Raw genomic sequence first — 18,418 nt, 5'->3', positions numbered from 1 at the left:
GGAATTGTGTGAGAATTGATCCAAGACAAATTTTTGATGTTTATTCATGTAAGGAGGATCTTTGCATCTTGGTTGTGATGTGAATGGTATTAAACTACTTTTCTCAGATGTTTTTAATAACTAAGAAATAATAAGTTGTTTTAGATAAGTAAAGAGTTACCGACTTTTATCCAAACACTAAGGTTGCGTTTAGTTACTGAAAACCAGTTTTCATTTTCCCTTTTCGGTTTTCGTTTTTCATTTTCAATTTTTATTGAAAAATTTAGAAAATGCATTTAGTTAAAACTTATTCATTTTTCATTTTCAGTTTTAGAAAATTAGAAAACGTGTTTAGATGTGTATATTTCTATCGATTTTCATTTTTAGAAAACGGTAGTGGTGGTAGGGTGGGGGTGGGGGCAGCGGTAGGGAGCAGTGGTGGTGTCGATGATGGCGACAGTGGTGGTGGTGATGTTGGTGGCGGTGGTGATGACAGACAATGGTGGTGGCGGCAACGATGGTGATGGGGTAGTGGTGGTGGTGGTTATGGTGATGGTAGGTCGGTGATTGTGGTAGTGGTGTTGGGTGGGTATGTGTGTGTGTGTTTGTGGGTGTGTGTGTATGTTTATAGGTGTGTGTTTATATGTGGGTGTGGGTGTGTGTTTGTGGGGATTGGCTTGGGAGTGGGTGGGTGTGGGTAGGTAGGGGTATGGTGGGTTGGGGGTGTTAAGGTGGGGGTAGGTAGAGGTGGAAGTGAGTGTGTGTTTATATTTTAGAAAAATTTTGGAATTAGAAAAATATGGAAAACAATAATTATTGGTTTTCCAAAAAATTCCAATTTCTTTGTAATTTTAGAAAATTTTCTGTGAAAGATTTTGAAAAATAGACGAACTAAACGCGTTTCCAAAATTCTTATTTTTCTTGGAAAATTTTACCGAAAAAGGCTCATTTTTCCACAACTAAACACACCATAAATTTTTTGTTTATTAGTGGTGTCAAAACGTAATAAATCAATAAACACTTTAAATAAACAATCTCAAACACCCCTTAAAGTATACAACTTTTTAGGAAAAAATAGGGAAACACTATTAGACCGTATATATCTCATTTATTGTTGCGATGGTTCTGTATATATTCGGTCATTCATAGGTAATGAAGATTGCATTTTGCAAACTATTATGGTATCACTTTAGTATTGTGAAAATTGCAACCACAATTGCCATGCTTAATAACACCGATAATAATATAACAAAAATAACTTGTAGATCAAAATCAATATTGTTATTATCATTTTGACAAGAAAGCTTGTCCAGTTCTATCCAATCCAATCTAGTCTATTTATGTTACATAGTTCTATCCAATCCAATCCAGTCTATTTAGTTACATAGTCTATGATTTTTGTTAACGATGCAACCATTTATATTGTGATTCAATTGTGTAGAACATAACCCTATATCCTCATGCTTTGAAACACACCAACTATCAATTCGAATGGAAAACTAATCAAAACTTTATTGTAATCAAAACGCTACACACATCACTAAACTTCCAAAAATTATCGAAAACCAATAAAACTTAAAGAAAGCACACATTTTTCTTGTATTACAAGATTGAATTTATTGTACTGCATTTGACTTTGACTTTGACTGATGATGGAGCAAGGGGATTAGACACCCGCCCTTGATCTCTAGTTTGTGCAAAAGACATGAATACCTTTTTCATCCCCATCATCAGGATTAGCCCTAGAAAGCTTGTCAAGTCAAATTAACAAACAAAGCCTCAAGATTTTGCCATTATTTTTTCTTGAACAAGTAATGTGTAACCATCCAATCCTCTCCATTATTGTAACCGAATAATTCAGCAACTGAAATGAAGAATGTTCTCCAATACACTATCCATTTGACTGCTGAATCTTTCCCATATGTTGACTCCATTATCGGCTTTATTGATGCCATGTTTTTATCCATTCTCTTTAGCCACTCTTCACTAATATCATAAACAAAACCATCTCACAAATTAAAGGGGCTAAAATGTAAGAATTGAAACTACTGGGAGCTTAAGTGTAAGAAAACAGGCACATTGTTTGTTTACCTTGTTTGTGCATAATGTTTTCCATTCACAAGCCAGTGGTCAACTACAGAAACATCATCCTACACAAATAATTAAACATCTATGAAGCCTTGTATATTTAGATATTATTTTTTTGACAAGGGTATTTTGGTCTTTTACTAAGAATGGATTTTGAGAGATAACCTGAAAGTAAAGGAGAAGATTTGCTGAAGGCATTGTACCTCCACTGAAAAAGTACCTAGTTATCCAATCATCTTCACTCACATCCTGTGAAATTTGTTTATTTGAAACGTAAGGGTAAAACGGTCATTTAGTCTCGTTCAGACTGTTAATTCAGTCTAGAAAAGAAACACAACACTTTATCCAGACAAACATCCCTTAAGATTGGTATCGATGTCAACGGGAGAAAAAGGTGAAACAAGAAGTGACAAAGACTCCTTGTACAAAAGACGTTAATGCCCTCATACTCATCATAAATAAAAAAGTTTAGCATGCCTACCTCAAAGTGATAAGCATATGTTTTATGGCAGAAGAAATGAACAAAGAGAAAAGCATCCTCTTTCATCCAGTTGGATATCTTCTTGAGAAGATCTTTATAGTTTTTCATATGCTGTGAAAGCCAATAAAAAATCAAGCCATATTAACAATAAGCATTTTTTTTTTCAGAAGAAGTTTAACATGTTTATTAATACCTCAAACATTTCAATTGAAAATATCCTGTCATATGATCCTTCCATTTCAAATGTGCTAATATCTGCCACAATTATCTCCACATTCTGCAGACTAAGTTTCCTGTATAAAAAAGATATGTTTTTGTTATTGTTGAGAAAATAAATCATGTGAAATTTTGTAAAAAGTTAGGACTTACCCACACTGATCTTCAATGTGTGCTTTTTGGGTGACTGAATTGCAAATTCCAGTAACTTTACAATTACTAAACTTTTTAGCAATATATATAATTAAAGATCCCCAACCACATCCAACATCAAGAACAGTATGCCCATCTTTCAGTTGAGCTTTTTCACAGTAAAGCTCCAACATTGCCACCTCAGCATCCTCTAATGTGCTCAACTTGTCACGAAAATAACAACAGCTACAAAAAAAATGCAACATACTTTCAATGATTTGTTTATTATAAAATCTAGCTAGTTATTTTATGCAATCTTGAATCAGTATTTGGAAAAAATGAAGAGATTGATACCTGTATTTGAAATTCTTCCCAAGCACAAGTTTGAAGAAAGAGGTAGGAAGCTCATAATGTTGAGTTTTAGCATCTTCTGTCTTCACAGCTATTGGCATTTCTTCTAATGCTGCAAGATAACCAATAATTTCACAAATAAATAAATGAATCATATATGTTCTTCCCAATTTTGGAAAGAAGACACTAAAATCGTGTTCAGTTACATAATTAGTCCCCCTAATCGGAGCATATTGTAATCGGACCCTTCACCCTTCCAAATAGGTTTCCAAATCGTTTGCTAAATTCGGGTTTTGACATTCCTAGAAATCAGTCTATTCCTTCAATAATCCCTACACAGCTACTGTTGCTCCATAATTAACTCCAATTTAGTGCTAAGAGGAAGATTCGTAAAACTACATGTCTAATTATCCCAAATTTGGGAAAGTGAAAGTGAAACAAATGCGGTAATTAAGTGAAATCGGTAGAACAATTCGAAGATAAAGGTACATTGGGTTTTGAAAACAAATAAGAGAGTTAGATTAGATAGATATATGATCTTACAATGAACAAAAGCCATAAGGTCTTGGAGTTGTTCTTGAGAAGTGGGTTTGAAGCAGTTTCGAAGACGCCCGGCTACAAGGAGACGAGTGAGTCTGCGTATAACTGCGTCTGGAAGCAGATTGCGTTCAAGGGAAGTTAGCATCAGCTTCACGGTGGCGTTGTAGGGTACCTGTAGTAAGTTGCTCATTTCTGCGAATTTTGCGTTGAAGATAGGAGAAAGTGGTCGGAGAAGATAAGATTACAGTTTACTTATGGCGGGTGAAATTTAGACAAATAATTGATCTCACCAAACTTTTCAATTGTTTATAGAGTAAATGACAGAAATAGTCCCTACTCAGGTATGGACATATCTACAGTTTTTTTCAAGTTTTGGAAAATTAATGTCGACTGTCTTTATGGTTTTTAAATCCAGCACTTTTGGTCCCTGTAGTTGTTATCGTCTATGCCTCTCCGTTACTTGAAAGCCATCACATATGTCATGTGAGTGAGGGCTTTTTAGTTTTTAGTCTTTTTCACCCCCCTCACGTTAACGTTTATATTATGAACCCATAACTGATTTGAAGAGTCGTCTTTTTTAGTCTCGCTATCTCTATGTATATTATTAATATAATTGGTGCTTGATCACATAGTAAAATATATCTTAGTTTACTTTGTGCTTATCACAAGAAATGAAGATGATGAAGGTCTCGGTTTCAACTTTCATCTGATGCTTTATTATCCTTGTTAGATCCTCCAATTACATAATCCTCTAATTACATGAATAGTTGAACTTTGGTTTGCATGTTTTTGGACACTTTCTATAATGCATCAACCAAATCATAGGTTATATTTGTTTTTTTTTATCTTCAGTTGACGTTAAGAAAAAAGACAGAAGAACTAAACGGAAAGGGTGGTCATAAGCTATTAGAAGTTACATGTGGGCACTAGATGAAAATTTTCTTAAGCTAGAATTAGAGGAGGTTGGTCGACATTTTTTATGGGTTACTTTCACCGGTAAACACTATTCGGTAGAGTAACTATAAATGATTTAAAAGGGTAAGGAAAATTTTAAAACGTTCAAAAAAATATCATTATGTTTTTTAGTACAAAAAAAATATCTTTGAAGTATATCATTTGTATGAAATGTTAGCTCATATGTTGTTAGCCCATATGTTTATGAGCCTTTTAGATTCTAGCTGATTAGGGTTTGGTCTTAGTTAGTATTTATTCTCCATTTTCTTGTTTGTAGCTTTTTCGCTTTTCATTGAGAACCGTGTAATTTCTCTCTTTCAATAATCATATTGTAATATAATCATGCATCAGAGCGGATGTTTGATACGTTGTTAGAAGGTTTTGCAGCGGTTATCTGTGGCACCCATCGATCTCTTGCTCCTTTGAAAACTTCTAGGGTTATTGTAGCCATTTCGTTTTCAATATGTTTGATGTTCCTTCGTTGATGTTAGTTTGTTGTTGCTGTTTGATTGGTTGCTTCTGCTGGTTTGTTGCTCTTCTCATTCTCTGATTGGTTATCTATTGTTGTGGTTATTTATCCATTGTCAACATGACTGTAAATGATGATTCCGTTCAGTCAATCAGTACTCGACTAGATGGAAAGAATTATACATATTGGATTTATGTTATAAACAACTTCCTTCGTGGGAAGAATATGTGGAGTTATGTCACTGGGACTAAAGCCAAACCTTCAATGCCTCAAGCTGAGAATTTCGATTTGTTGTTTGATGCTTGGGAGACTGATAACTCCAAGGTCATTACTTGGATTAACAATTCTGATATACAGTCTATTGGTATGCAGTTGGCTAAATATGACACAACAAAGAAAGTTTAGAATCACTTAAAGAGCCTCTATACTCAATCCAACTTTGCTAAACAATATCAGTTGGAATATAATATTCATGCTCTTCAACAAAATGACCAGAATATTCAAGATTTCTATGTTGTTATGTCTGATTTGTGGGATCAATTGACTCTTATTGAATCTAAAGAGTTAAAAGATTTTGAGCCTTATGTTGTTAGGAAGGAAGAACAATGTTTGGTCTAGTTTTTGATGGCGTTGCTTTTTAATTTTGAAGGTCTACATGGAACGATTCTTCACCGCTCCCCCTTCCCTCAGTGGATCCTGTTGTTCATGAGTTGATTGCTGAAGAAACTCGTATCAAGTCTCACGCACATAAAAGGGTTTAAAGCAACCTCCATTTCTACTTCCACTCCTGCTGTTCTTGTTGTTTCCTCTAATCAGTCTCGACAAACTCCAATGGTTGCTTATGATAAATGTGAATTCTGCAAAATTAGGGGAGGTAGTAAAATCTAAGAGTATTGTTATTTTCTATTATCGAACTATGTGTATTACACCCAATGTGTCTTGCACCATTTTTATATTTTCACAATCCATCTCCAAAGCATGTTGAATTTCTCTCTCCAATTCAATTCTATTACAAAGGATTAAAGTTGCCACCAATGGATATGTTATTGTTAACTGAATTTGTAGCAGTTCAATTTTAGGGATATGTAAGTGATAGTGTATGCTAATCGTAACTTTATACAAGAAAAGGTACATGGTATCTACAATTTCTAGGTTTGTATGAGACACTTTGGTGTCTACACGCTTAGAGAGTGTAAACATGTTGATTGAATGCAATTATAAGAAGCTTAACTACTATTTATATGAAACATTTACTTAATATGTCACATTTGGGTTGCTTTAAGAACCATCTGCTGTTTAAATTGTTTTTTCTTGCCCCTTTTAAATCCATTCGTTCTAGCTGTTATTATACCATTTTCATCTTTCTTTTGTGTCCTCTCCCTCCCCCCCTCTGTCTTTTCATTCTTCTTTCCATATGTAAACTAATATAATTCCCGAGAAAGACTCCAAACACAACATGACTTTGTTTTTGGAATATTATAATGAGAAACAGATGCACCACACCAGGTTAATGATAGATAGCAACACTTTACTTCAATCTCATCAGAGAAAAGAAATGGAACAACTTGAGGTAAATGAAGGATAAAACACATTCTAAGGTCATGGAATTAACAATAACATTTTATTATAAAACAAAACTGTATTTACAATGTTCTTATTAAGTCTATAGGTGATGTATTAGGATGTTTTGAAGAAGAAAAAAACATCTTGATGCATTTATTTATTTATAAATAAATAATGTTTTAATATGTATTTAAGTTTTTACGTTTGAATATAAATAAATAAAATATATTTTATGTCAATAAAGTACTTCGATGTTTGTAAATACGATATTTGTCAATAAGATTGGATTGATGATGTTTGAGTATCTCACAACATACGATAGATATATAGATAAATATCTGTGTTTGGTATGTCTTATAATTTCTTGACTTTAATTTCAATCGTATATCTATATATAAGATATATAAATATATGTATGTCGAATATTCATGCCGGTGTTCAGACGAGTCGATCACCTAATAAATATACAAGTTTGCTATGGAAACAAGTTTTTGACATTTATTTAAGATATTCAAGAATTGAAAAACCTTTTCAAAACATGTGGATATTTAGATGGCATAAATTTTAAAAGGCACAAAATAAGGACTATAAAGACAAAATTAATATCTCAGACCAGAAACCCTCGAAAAAAGTCGGAAAGGGAGAGGTGACCTGATAGGTTCATATGCCTAAATCCCAACTGTATCCATCGTTTTTCACACCATTCCTCTTTCTCTTCTGTTGCTTCAAGCTCCTCCAACCGTGGTAAGTTTGCTTAACAACTAATTCAAAACTACCATACTGCTTGTATATATTCCAGTGATTTGCAGTGGGTTTTCATCTGCTATGTGTTTTCGTATGAGCTTTTGCAAAACGAAATCGAATCGAGAAGCGATAATCATAAATAACTTCGAAATTGAATGATTTGATCTATCTTTTGTTCCTTTGCGAGTTCTTATCTAACTGTTATTGTTGATGGAAACCCCATCTAATCGTATATTTGATGATATTTGTGGTTTATCTATGTAAGGGTAAAGTTAGAGAGATTCATGTCGGATTATTTGAATGAAATGTAGCTTCTTTTAGGAATGAAAGGGTAGAAAACCAGGAGGGTTCAGACTTCAGATGACTATTTAGCTAATCGGATTCTGTAGCAAATTATGGGGGTTTCGGATGTGTACTTTTAGCAAATTTGAATGTAGATTTACCTAACTATCGCAACTTCAAGCACTTAATTATCTGATTTTGATTCTTCAAGTTGGAATAATCATTTTGAAAATGCTAATTCAAGCTCCCTCTTATAAAAGATGAAAGTACACCCTAACTTTCATTACATTTTCATTGCCTTTGCACTGTAGTTTCTTTGTTTGTTTAGTGTGGTTATCAGCTGCTTTTGGTGCTTAAATTTCTAGCATACTTCAATAACATAATTCTAAAGATATCAAAACTAGCTTTTTAAATTGATATTGTTGTTGAATTTATGTGAAGATAATGATGCTGCCGAATGAGGAGGAATCTTCAAAGATAACCATTGATGACTTTGGAAGCTCAAGGCTATTGCACGATATAGAAGAAATAAGCAAAGCCCTATATCTACACGACCCACCAAAGCCTTCAATAGATCAAACCCCAAGAAAATCAAAGTATGTAAACGACAATGTCTTATCAAATCAGAAGAAATCTTCTATATGGAAATGGAAGCCTTTAAAAGCCCTAACTCATATCCGAAATCATAGATTAACTTCTTCTTTCTTTCTCCATGTCCATTCCATAGAAGGATTGCCAATAAACTTCAATGATCTTAGCTTATGTGTTTGTTGGAAAAGAAAACACGAGGTTTTAAAAACTCGTTCGATACATGTTAAAGAAGGTTTTGCAGGGTTTGAAGAGACATTGAGTCATCAATGCTCGATATATATAGGTAAAACCGATCATGATAATGTAGCTAAATATGAACCTAAGCTTTCTTTACTCTATGTTTCAGTAGTTGGGGCTCCAAGTTTAGATCTTGGGAAGCATTGGATCGATCTAACAAGGTTGCTTCCACTAACTTTAATGGAGTTAGAAGAAGAAAAGAACCGAAATGGAAAGTGGAAAACGAGTTTTAAGCTTATGGGTAAGGCAAAAGGCGCGATAATAAATGTTAGTTTTGGGTTTTCTTTATCTGGGAATCTTGGAAAGATTCCCGATAAAGGAAACGAGAATCTTGGAATGATTCCGTATAAAGGAAGTGAGAATCTTGGTAAGATTCAAGATAGAGGAAATGGGGCGAGTTATAATGGAATGCTTCAAAGGGTCAAAAGCATTCCTAGTAACTCAAGGCGTAGGACCCACGCATCAAGTTTATCTTTCAATATGACATCTGGGCCATCGATTTCTTTACTTTATGAGTTACTTGATGATCCGAAACCGAGTTCTTTAATTGATTATGATGAGGAGTTTACATTCATTGATAAAGGTGTTGAATTTGCTCAAAAAGATCAAGATAATGTTGAATTTGTTGAGAATTCTTGTATAGAGACAATTGATGTTGAGGAATTATTTGCTGTTGATGAAGATAACGATAAAGTAATCGGTAATTTGGAAACCGAGACTTTTCTTGATGAAAATCTTGAAGAACTCGAATTATTTTTGCAAAATCTCTCAACAGAATCACCCGAATTGGATTTTTCATTTCAAAAAAACCCATTTCTTGAAGACAATTCAAGAAGTGAAATTGTTCGATCACGTAGCTTAGACGACTTAACAAAAACCGTCGTTAACGATTTCATGAACTTTCTTGGTTCCGATAGTGAGCCGGAGTCTCCAAGAGAGCGTCTTTTGCGACAGTTTGAGAAAGAAACTCAAATTGTCGTTAAAAACTTTGACTTTGATCTCGATGTTGAAGAAGAGGAAAGAGACACTTCCAATGTTTTCAATTCATCTTTTCTATTTCAAGAAATTGATGAAGTGGAAGTCGTGGGGCCCAGGGTGGGGGAGTCTTTGATAAGTAGAAGGAAAGCTAAAATGCTTGAGAACTTAGAAACCGAAGCTTTAATGGAGGAATGGGGGTTAAACGAGAGGGCATTTCAAAATTCTCCAAGAACGAATTCGGGTGCGTTTGGGAGTCCGGTTTATTGTTCGCCGGAAAGGCTGCCGGAGTTGCCGCCTATTGGTGGTGGTTTGGGTTCGTTTTTGAAGATGGGAAATGGTGGTTTTTTGAGATCTATGAGTCCTTTGGTTTTTAGAAGAGCTAAAAATGGTGAGAGATTGATTGTGCAAGTTTCTAGCTCAGTTGTGTTGCCTATGGCAATGGGGTCTAATGGTTTGGATATAATGCGGAAATGGGCGGCAGTTGGTGGTGAAAAGATGATCATCCAGGCTGCTCGTTTGATGCCCATGGAAGAGATTACAGGGAGGAGATTGCAAGAATTGGAAATGGAGGTGCTTGAGAGGTTAGTCATTTTAGTTGACTCAATTTTTTTATTATGAAATTCGAAATTATTTTTCATCAGGAATTTTTTTCGTATTTAAAACAAAAACCGCAATTTATTTTCCCACCGAAAAAGGTGTTACAAGGTGGAACAGAGACTCGCTCTCGATCTCGATCTCTTGTTTGTGCAAAAAGACGAAAATGCCCTTCTCATCCTCATCATCGAAAATAGCCCTAGAAAGCTTGTTTAGTCCTGTCCAGTTCAATTTAGTTCCATCCTACACATGCAGCCACTAACTGAACTGGATTGGACTAAACAGGCTTTCTAGGGCTATTTTTGATGATGAGGATGAGGAGGGCATTTTCGTCTTTTGTACAAACAAGAGATCGAGATCGAGAGCGAGTCTCTGTTCCACCTTGTAACACCTTTTTGTGTGGGAAAATAAAATGCGGTTTTTGTCATATGTGGAACAAACAAATTCCTTTACGAATGAAATATTTTAAGCAGGAGGCATGAATTACTTCCTGAATTAGATCTCATTTACCACGAGATCAATTCAGAATATGTTTCAGTGGACGAAATTGCCCCTTCAGCAATCGAAAAGATTCAACACCTCTTAATCGAAGGATTAAGAATCCAATCCGGTATCCCAACCGAAGAACCTCCCTCGAGCATCTCTGTCAACTTGGATTCAACAAGCAATCCCGACATCGAAGAACTATTAGCCATGTCTGTATCATTGGACGAGTGTCTAAGGTCGGAAAATCATGGGCATTTTAGTAATTTCACGTTAGCATTACGGTTATTACTCAGAGACCCGTTCCGAGACTACGAACCCGTTGGCATTCCAATGTTTGCATTAATTCATGTTGAGCGGGATCACACCGAAACCACAATCAAACCCGTGTTTAAAATTAATGAGATTCATGTCACGGGGTTTAGAGTTGACCTTCAAAAGAACCAATCGGGGTCCAGGTGGTTGCATTCTAGTGGGATGAATGGAAAGATGAAAAGGCGTCAATTTTCCAAATCAAATGCTTTAGTGAAATCGTCTATTAGATCTATGAACATGAAGCATGAAGAAACATTGTGGAGTGTTTCTTCTTATGTTCATGGTGAAGTTTCTAAGTGGAAAGAATTGTCGGGAATGAGTTTATACGTAAGGAACCCTGATATCGTATTTAAATGAGAAATAGTAACATATTTTCATGTGAATTTTGTGGTATAATGAAGGTAGATATGATATTTGTTTCTTGAGATATATAGGTATGTATGATTAAAAAGGTTAAATACAAGAAATAGCGACCTATTTTTGTTGATTTGTATATTACAACATTAGTTGTGAGACCCGTATATTATACGGGTTGATTAAAACAAAATGTTAAGTACGAACGATTAAATAGAAATTTTATTTGAATTTGAAATTGAAATAAATGAAAATTATGAGAAAAAAAACATGTAAAAAATAAATAAATTAAAATTATGTGTTTAGTGTGTACTAAATGGGTTAATTATAACAAAATGTTAAACATAAAGGTTTAAATTATAAATTTATTTGAAATTGAATTTGAAATTTAAAATTTAAAATTTGAAATTTGAAATTAATAGTCATTATGGTAGGTTTAATTTATGGAAACTAAATTAATGATATATTGAAAATAAAAATTAAAGTAATGACAAGTGGAAAATAAATATATCTCAAATTATAACAAAATGACATGTGGTTAATTTTATGAGAGAAGGAAATATGCCAAAATGATTTTCATTTATTAGGCTAGATCCTACTACCATTTCTTAATATTATATCCTTCTTTATATTGATTGTGAATAGTCAATATAAAAGATTTGGATTTTTAGAGGGAGGTTTTTTTACAAAGGATATTGATACATTTTCTTGATAGCTTAAAATTAGAAGTGCTTGAATATTCTTTTTTGGGACACAAGGATTAGTTGATTAGAACATGTAAAGGAGACCTAATAATAATACCAAATTGTTTCATGGCCAAAATAAGGTCACAACTGTTGGGGGATTTTTAACGCACCGATAATAAATAAAGTCAAAACCACTATTAATTGCTAACTATACTCTATGGACACCAAAACCAAAAGTTAACTTATCATTAACTTATTTATTATTTTCTATGAAAACAATATAATTTCAACTAATTTTATATAGTCAAATGTGATGTATTTTAACCAACCTCATAATTAAGTCAAAACGAATGATAATAAAGTCAAGTAAAACAAATATTAAAAAATATAATAATTATCTTTAATCAATGATATGATAATATACTCTTTCAAAACTATTTTTCACATTTTTGTTTTGATTAATTAATTATTATATTAATGTTTATAATTAATCAATATTATACATGCTATCATAATTATTGAATTTTTATTTATCTTTGATTAGTTTCATATTAATATTTTATTTTTATTTTCCGTATTGATTAAGCTGTATTAATCTTCGATTATTTCTTAGACGAGAGGTGGTCGTCTCGGCCACAACTAGTTGATTAAGACAATTAGTAAATTATGATATTTGTCGTATCACTGATGCCTGGCCTTTTTTCTTTTAGTATTATTAACGTCAAACAAAAACATATTAAAAAACACAATTACAACTATTTTTGACCAAACACAACTACAATAAATAAAAATTACAATTTTTATTTACCACCGTTTTGTCAAATAGTGTCATATTTTAATTTTATTAAAAACGCATTAATATTAACAATAAAATATGTAATATTAATAATTTATAAATTAATTTTATTAATTATTAGGGACATCAACTATATAAATAATACAATTATTACGTGGTGCAATTTGTGGAATATATGCATTCAGTTGAACATTATATATTATTTCCCATCCAACTGAACGTTTTGATCTGTTGTGATGCCAAAGGAACAAAACTATAAGCATTAGATGTAATTCTTGTAAATCATTTTTCACATAATGGCCATTATGAAGGTAGACGATAACAATAGATCTATGATGAGAGATTCCTTGTAGACCATGCTAAAACGGAAAACAAGTCGACGAACCTTACTTATCTGAAAAATAGACGATTACACCATACTTATTAGTAATGAAGAAACCAGTATCCGACATAATCATCTAATATTCATTTTGTGTAGAACCCAATCCATTAAAACTCTACGAGTTATGTAAGTTGTTTATAGAATCCTAAAGAAATCATTGCTTACAGTCCCCGATTTGCTAATAACTTGTTTTGTAACTCATGCAATAATTATGCTCTGTCCTAAACTAGATTTGATAAAATACTCTTGTGAATGAAGAACATCATGAACTCTCGGTAATACTAAATAATTGAACTTTAGGTCATCGATAGTAAAATGTTGGGTAAATTAAAGGACCATAAATGAAAATATAGTTAAATTATTTTGATTTGATCATATTGGGATTCAATTAATACAACACACTTACTAAACAAATGAACTTTAGGCCATTTATATTAAAATGGGACGTAACTTAAAGGACCATAAATGTAAATATAATTATACTATTTTAATTTGATCATAATGAGACATTATTCAATTAATACAATGCCCTTATTAAACTATTGAATTTTAGGCATTTATAGAAAAATGTGGGGTAATTAAAAGGACCATAAATGTAAATATGGTTATAGTATTTTGATGTGATTTCATATTTTAATTTTACTATAAACATCTTTTATATTAACAACAAAATATGTAATAATAATAATTTATAAATTAATTTTATCAATTGTAACACCCAAGTCTTGATTACACTTTTCCCATACTTTTATCGATGGTTTTAAAGTTTAAGGAAATGTAGAAGTGAAAACTGAAGCTTGAAGGAATTAATCGTAAAAATCTGAAAATTTTATGGAATTATACTGAAGACACCAGGACGCCATTTAGGGGCGTTAGGGCGCCCAGACTCATGGGTTGAACATGTTTAGGGTTTTGAGGATATTTAAGGTGCATTAACTCCAAGTGCTTATCATTTCCCAGCCTCCATTAACCTTGGATCGACCTTGAAGGAACCCTAGCTTCCCTTTCATAGTTTTGAGCTCCTCCCCTCTCCTCTCATCCATATTGTTGAATTTTTACGACTTTAGACTGAAGTGTTCTTGAAAGATTTGGCATTAAAGCTTTGCAACTAAAGAAATCAGCTCTCATTCATCTTCTAGACCTTGGTATGTTTTAATGATTCAAGTTTTGATGGTTTTCACCTTTAGATATAAGAGTATTTGGAGTTTTAGTACAATATTTTATGTTTTGGTCCCTTTTATGGCTTGATCTATGGAGTTTGGACAACTCCATTATCTTAAAATCATGTTTGGCTTCAGATCTAACATTTTTTTTGGAGTTTAGAGTACATGTATGTGCTCTCTTAACTCCATCCTTGAAGAAAAATGCAATCTTGGGCATTTCAGAAACTAGGGATTTAGATATAGTTGGTTTGTGGTGTTCTAATGGATTAAGCTGGAAACTTTATCCATTAAGGCATCATTAAGAATCATTTCTGAGAGTTGGAGCCTTGACTTAATGGATTAAGTCAAAATAAGCTTTGGAAATTAGCTTGGGCATCTTTTTAGGGGCGTCGGGGCATCATTAGGTTTTTTGATCTACCTATGTTTTGTTTCGAAGTCGATTATTTTGTCCCGTAGCGAGTGTTGGGGCCAGAATATGGCGCAGAGAGCCTTTAGCCATAAGTTTGACTTTTTGACTAAGTTTGACCATGGGACAAACTTTAGGATTTTGGGTCATAGACTAAGGTTTGACTTTTATCTAATGTCCAGGTGGATCATGAGACTGGCCTTTACTTTTATTAGCATGCAGTTGTGATTTTTTGGGTTTCAATGACGTAAGTTTTGTCACTATACTATGTAGGACACTAGGTGTCAATGTATGCTTGACTGTCTTTATGACTATGCATGAAAGACTATGGGAGTATGATAGTACTTGTATAAAAGACTATAGTTGAATCATAACACCTTTATGAAATATTATAGTTGGATCATAGCACTGACATGAAAGACTATGGTTGGATAATAAAAGGAAAGACTGTAGTTGGACTATATAAATGAAAATGAGTGTAAGATATGGTTGGATCATAACATTCACGTATGTATGTAGTTGATATGACTTTATTTAACTATATATTTTAGACCATTATCTTAATATATTTGATTAAAATGATATATTTTAAGATATATGATACTTAATATGTTTTGAAATGTTCAATTACAATTAAAATGAGAGCTGGGATGCAAAAGGAGGAGAACAGAGTTGAAAAAGACGCTAAAAAGATGTTGCTGATAGATTGACCGCTCCTCAGTGTTTTGAACGTATCTAATGACTCGTAACTCGATTAAGGAGATTCAAGATGTTTTGAAAACTAGACAAAATTTTGGACAACTTTTGTGTTTGTGAAAAATACCGATTCCCAGTTCCCACACCATGGCAAAGCCATTTCCACTGCGTGGAAAACCAAAAAATTCATGGACAACAAGGATTCCATCTCCCATGGCATGACAAGTCCTTTTCCTTGTCGTGACGTCACTATAACCTATAAATAGAGTCGAAAATGAGCCCTAATGATATATCTTCAAAGCTAGTTCATTCCCTACGAAAATAATCCTAGAAGTACCGTTTTGAGGGTCTAGAAGGAGACCGAAGGGCCGTTAACCTGATGTGGAATGAATATCTGAAAGATTCAAGAGCTGATTCATGACAGGAATCATTCAGTTTGCTGTTCTGACTATGATTAACATTCCAATTCCTTGATATTTGGTTGATGATTTGTATCTAGTTTTTTACTAAAACTCTTGTTTATTTTCTAATTTAATGCTAGAGGATGGTTCTTGGACTAGGTCCCATGGTGTTTACTTTTTGTTTAAAGGAGGATTTTGCATTAGTTTATTGTTTGTTGGAATTTTGGAAGCATAATTCTCCAAACATTTCTTGTGATCATTTACCTATTTAATGTGAGAGAGATCCACACAATCAATTACCAAATATTTGGTAATTCATTGTTTGGGTCTCTCTCTCTCTCTCATTAAAGATATAAATCACAATGTCCGCATAAGAGGAAATATTGTAGCATTATACCAAGACTAAAACCTATTAAAGCAAATACTTTATCCATGGATACTTTAGGACAACCATGTGAAAGGTCTGTCTCAACATTAAAGAGATAAATCATAATGTCCACATAACAAGAAATGTAATGCACTATGCCAGAACTTATATAAACCTATTAAAGCTAATACTTCATCTATGTATACTTTCGGACAAACATGTGAAAGACTGCTTCATAGCAGTTAAAAACAATTATATTCTAAAACGATTCATAACCTTGGTCGGTTGAAGAAAATAAGTAACCGAACTACAACTTTCTTTTCAATAAGCTAGTGATGGAGTAAGCTTAGAAAAACAACTATTCTTTAGCATACATTAACAAATCGTAGTACAAGCTATCAGTAGTTAGAAGGGCGTTGGTGGTTGTGAATACCCTCGTAGGTTGTGATTACATATCGTGCATCCTCTACATCCCTTTCAACTCTCTTTTTCACCGAACATCCTGCTGCTGAACAACGATAATAATTCCTGCAAATATATTTATACAATGTCAACAAATTCCCAACATGAACTATATATATTAGTTTGTATGAAATTACATAATCAACATGTACCTTGGGTTTGGACTGTTTTTAACCATCTTTTTGCCATATTTCCTCCACTTAAAACCGTCATCTAGGATCTCAACTTGGGATTTTGTTTTGAAGGCGACTTTCTCTTTTTTGCCATTTTGAGCCTGCCCAAATCCTGTGGCCCCTAGTTACAAAAAAAACGCTTATTAGATACTTCATGTTTGTAAATAGAATAAACACCCCACTTGAAAAAGAATTCCTATGATGTTAAGATCAAATGAGTTTACTTACTGCTTCTACTTCCATCATGAAGATGGCTGTTGCTGCTGCTACTTCCGATCGACAGACCACCATCTTCAATGGTGGCAGAAGGGTAAACAGGAGTATGATCTTGATACTCAGGAACAGTGGATGCTTTATCTTCAGTTATCCAATCATCAAAGCTGAGAAAGCTCTCAACAAACTCATAAGTTTGCTGGTTTGGAACATCATAGTCCATGTCAGGCGAGTCTACTGATCTGTAACTGTAGGCTTTAGACATTTGATGATCATAATAATTCATTTTGGTATGCAAGTTGAGGGTTTGCTGTTCTTGATGATATATCATCTCTAATGGAGGTTTCGTAGCTACCTTCCTAGAAGCATGAAAGAAGGTTCGTAGTGTGTCGTGTGTAGCCGTGGCAGTGGAGGCTGCTATTTAAAAGTTTGAAAGCTTTAAATGGTCCCATGAAAACTGTTGAAAACGATGGTTATGATGTTAGTTTTAGCATATTATTATAAGGAAATAGAATTAGGAAGCTGTGTAGGAAATTGGTAAATTGATGGGAGTAGGATGATGCTTGTTTGTAACTAAGGTCATGCGTCACCTAAGGCAACAGCATATAAGCACTTAAGGATCTTGTTTCTTAAGCAATACAAGACATGATAATTTTATACTATGTTTGATGTCAATGGATAAAAACTGTAATTTTGTGAACGAATCGTGTTATGCAAAAGACATGAATATTCCTAATAAGAATAAGCTTAAAAAGCTTTTATAATCTTATCCCATCTAGTGTGTCTATGTTTAATCCTATATAACAAACACAATCTAGAAGTAACATATACTATTTTTGTAAGATTGTTATTGTATAATAAAATGATTAGATATGCTTAAATATTATAAAAGAAAAAGACAAAATTTTTTTTGGTGCAAGATAAGCACGTTAGTATAAAAATGGAACTTTGTATTTGAAAAGTAATAGGATTGACTTGAAAAGTCAATTGTGAGGAAAGACCGAGGGGGAATAGACCGAAGGTGATGATAAAAGGAAGACTTGTGAGTGGACTTTTGGGATTATTTTGTGGCTTGTAACTCATGCTATAGACCAACCCTTTTGTAACGCCAACCAAGGACTTATTAAATTATCTTTTTTTTGGTGATTAGTGTGTATGTAGGCTGATTGTCAAAGACACATGCAACTTATCTTTAAGATTTTGTAAAATGAATTTGGTTTTAAAAAAATAGTTACTGTTCTCTGTAATGTTTATATCTTTCTAACCTCTAACTACAATAAAAGCTTATTAACGAAGATTTAATATAATATTTGGTACAATGA

The 18,418-nt window shown here is 33.3% G+C and overlaps 3 protein-coding genes across 3 annotated transcripts; 1 reads left to right on the top strand and 2 right to left on the bottom strand.

The window, feature by feature from the left end:
* Positions 1-1,525: 1,525 nt before the first annotated feature.
* On the bottom strand, positions 1,526-4,066 carry LOC145062422 ((S)-coclaurine N-methyltransferase-like). The gene is made up of 8 exons (XM_079010032.1): positions 3,791-4,066; positions 3,251-3,359; positions 2,918-3,142; positions 2,742-2,841; positions 2,549-2,659; positions 2,233-2,316; positions 2,071-2,129; positions 1,526-1,965 (listed from the first exon to the last, which is right to left on the bottom strand). Exons 1-8 carry the CDS (start codon positions 3,975-3,977, stop codon positions 1,773-1,775), a joined length of 1,068 nt encoding a protein of 355 aa, XP_078866158.1. The 5' UTR covers positions 3,978-4,066; the 3' UTR covers positions 1,526-1,772.
* Positions 4,067-7,367: 3,301 nt separating this feature from the next.
* On the top strand, positions 7,368-11,484 carry LOC145061728 (protein PLASTID MOVEMENT IMPAIRED 1-RELATED 2-like). Its single transcript, XM_079009272.1, has 3 exons — positions 7,368-7,517; positions 8,241-10,186; positions 10,673-11,484. The coding sequence occupies exons 2-3, from the start codon at positions 8,244-8,246 to the stop codon at positions 11,352-11,354; spliced, it is 2,625 nt and encodes an 874-aa protein (XP_078865398.1). The 5' UTR covers positions 7,368-7,517; positions 8,241-8,243; the 3' UTR covers positions 11,355-11,484.
* Positions 11,485-16,392: 4,908 nt separating this feature from the next.
* Positions 16,393-17,489, bottom strand: LOC145063581 (uncharacterized). Its single transcript, XM_079011176.1, has 3 exons — positions 17,112-17,489; positions 16,863-17,004; positions 16,393-16,776 (listed from the first exon to the last, which is right to left on the bottom strand). The coding sequence occupies exons 1-3, from the start codon at positions 17,425-17,427 to the stop codon at positions 16,647-16,649; spliced, it is 588 nt and encodes a 195-aa protein (XP_078867302.1). The 5' UTR covers positions 17,428-17,489; the 3' UTR covers positions 16,393-16,646.
* Between the last annotated feature and the right edge of the window lie 929 nt (positions 17,490-18,418).

This window comes from Lactuca serriola, chromosome 7, assembly GCF_051521515.1.
Source record: "Lactuca serriola cultivar US96UC23 chromosome 7, Lser_US96UC23_V15, whole genome shotgun sequence".
NCBI lineage: Eukaryota > Viridiplantae > Streptophyta > Magnoliopsida > Asterales > Asteraceae > Lactuca > Lactuca serriola.
This window is presented reverse-complemented; position numbering and strand designations above follow the sequence as displayed.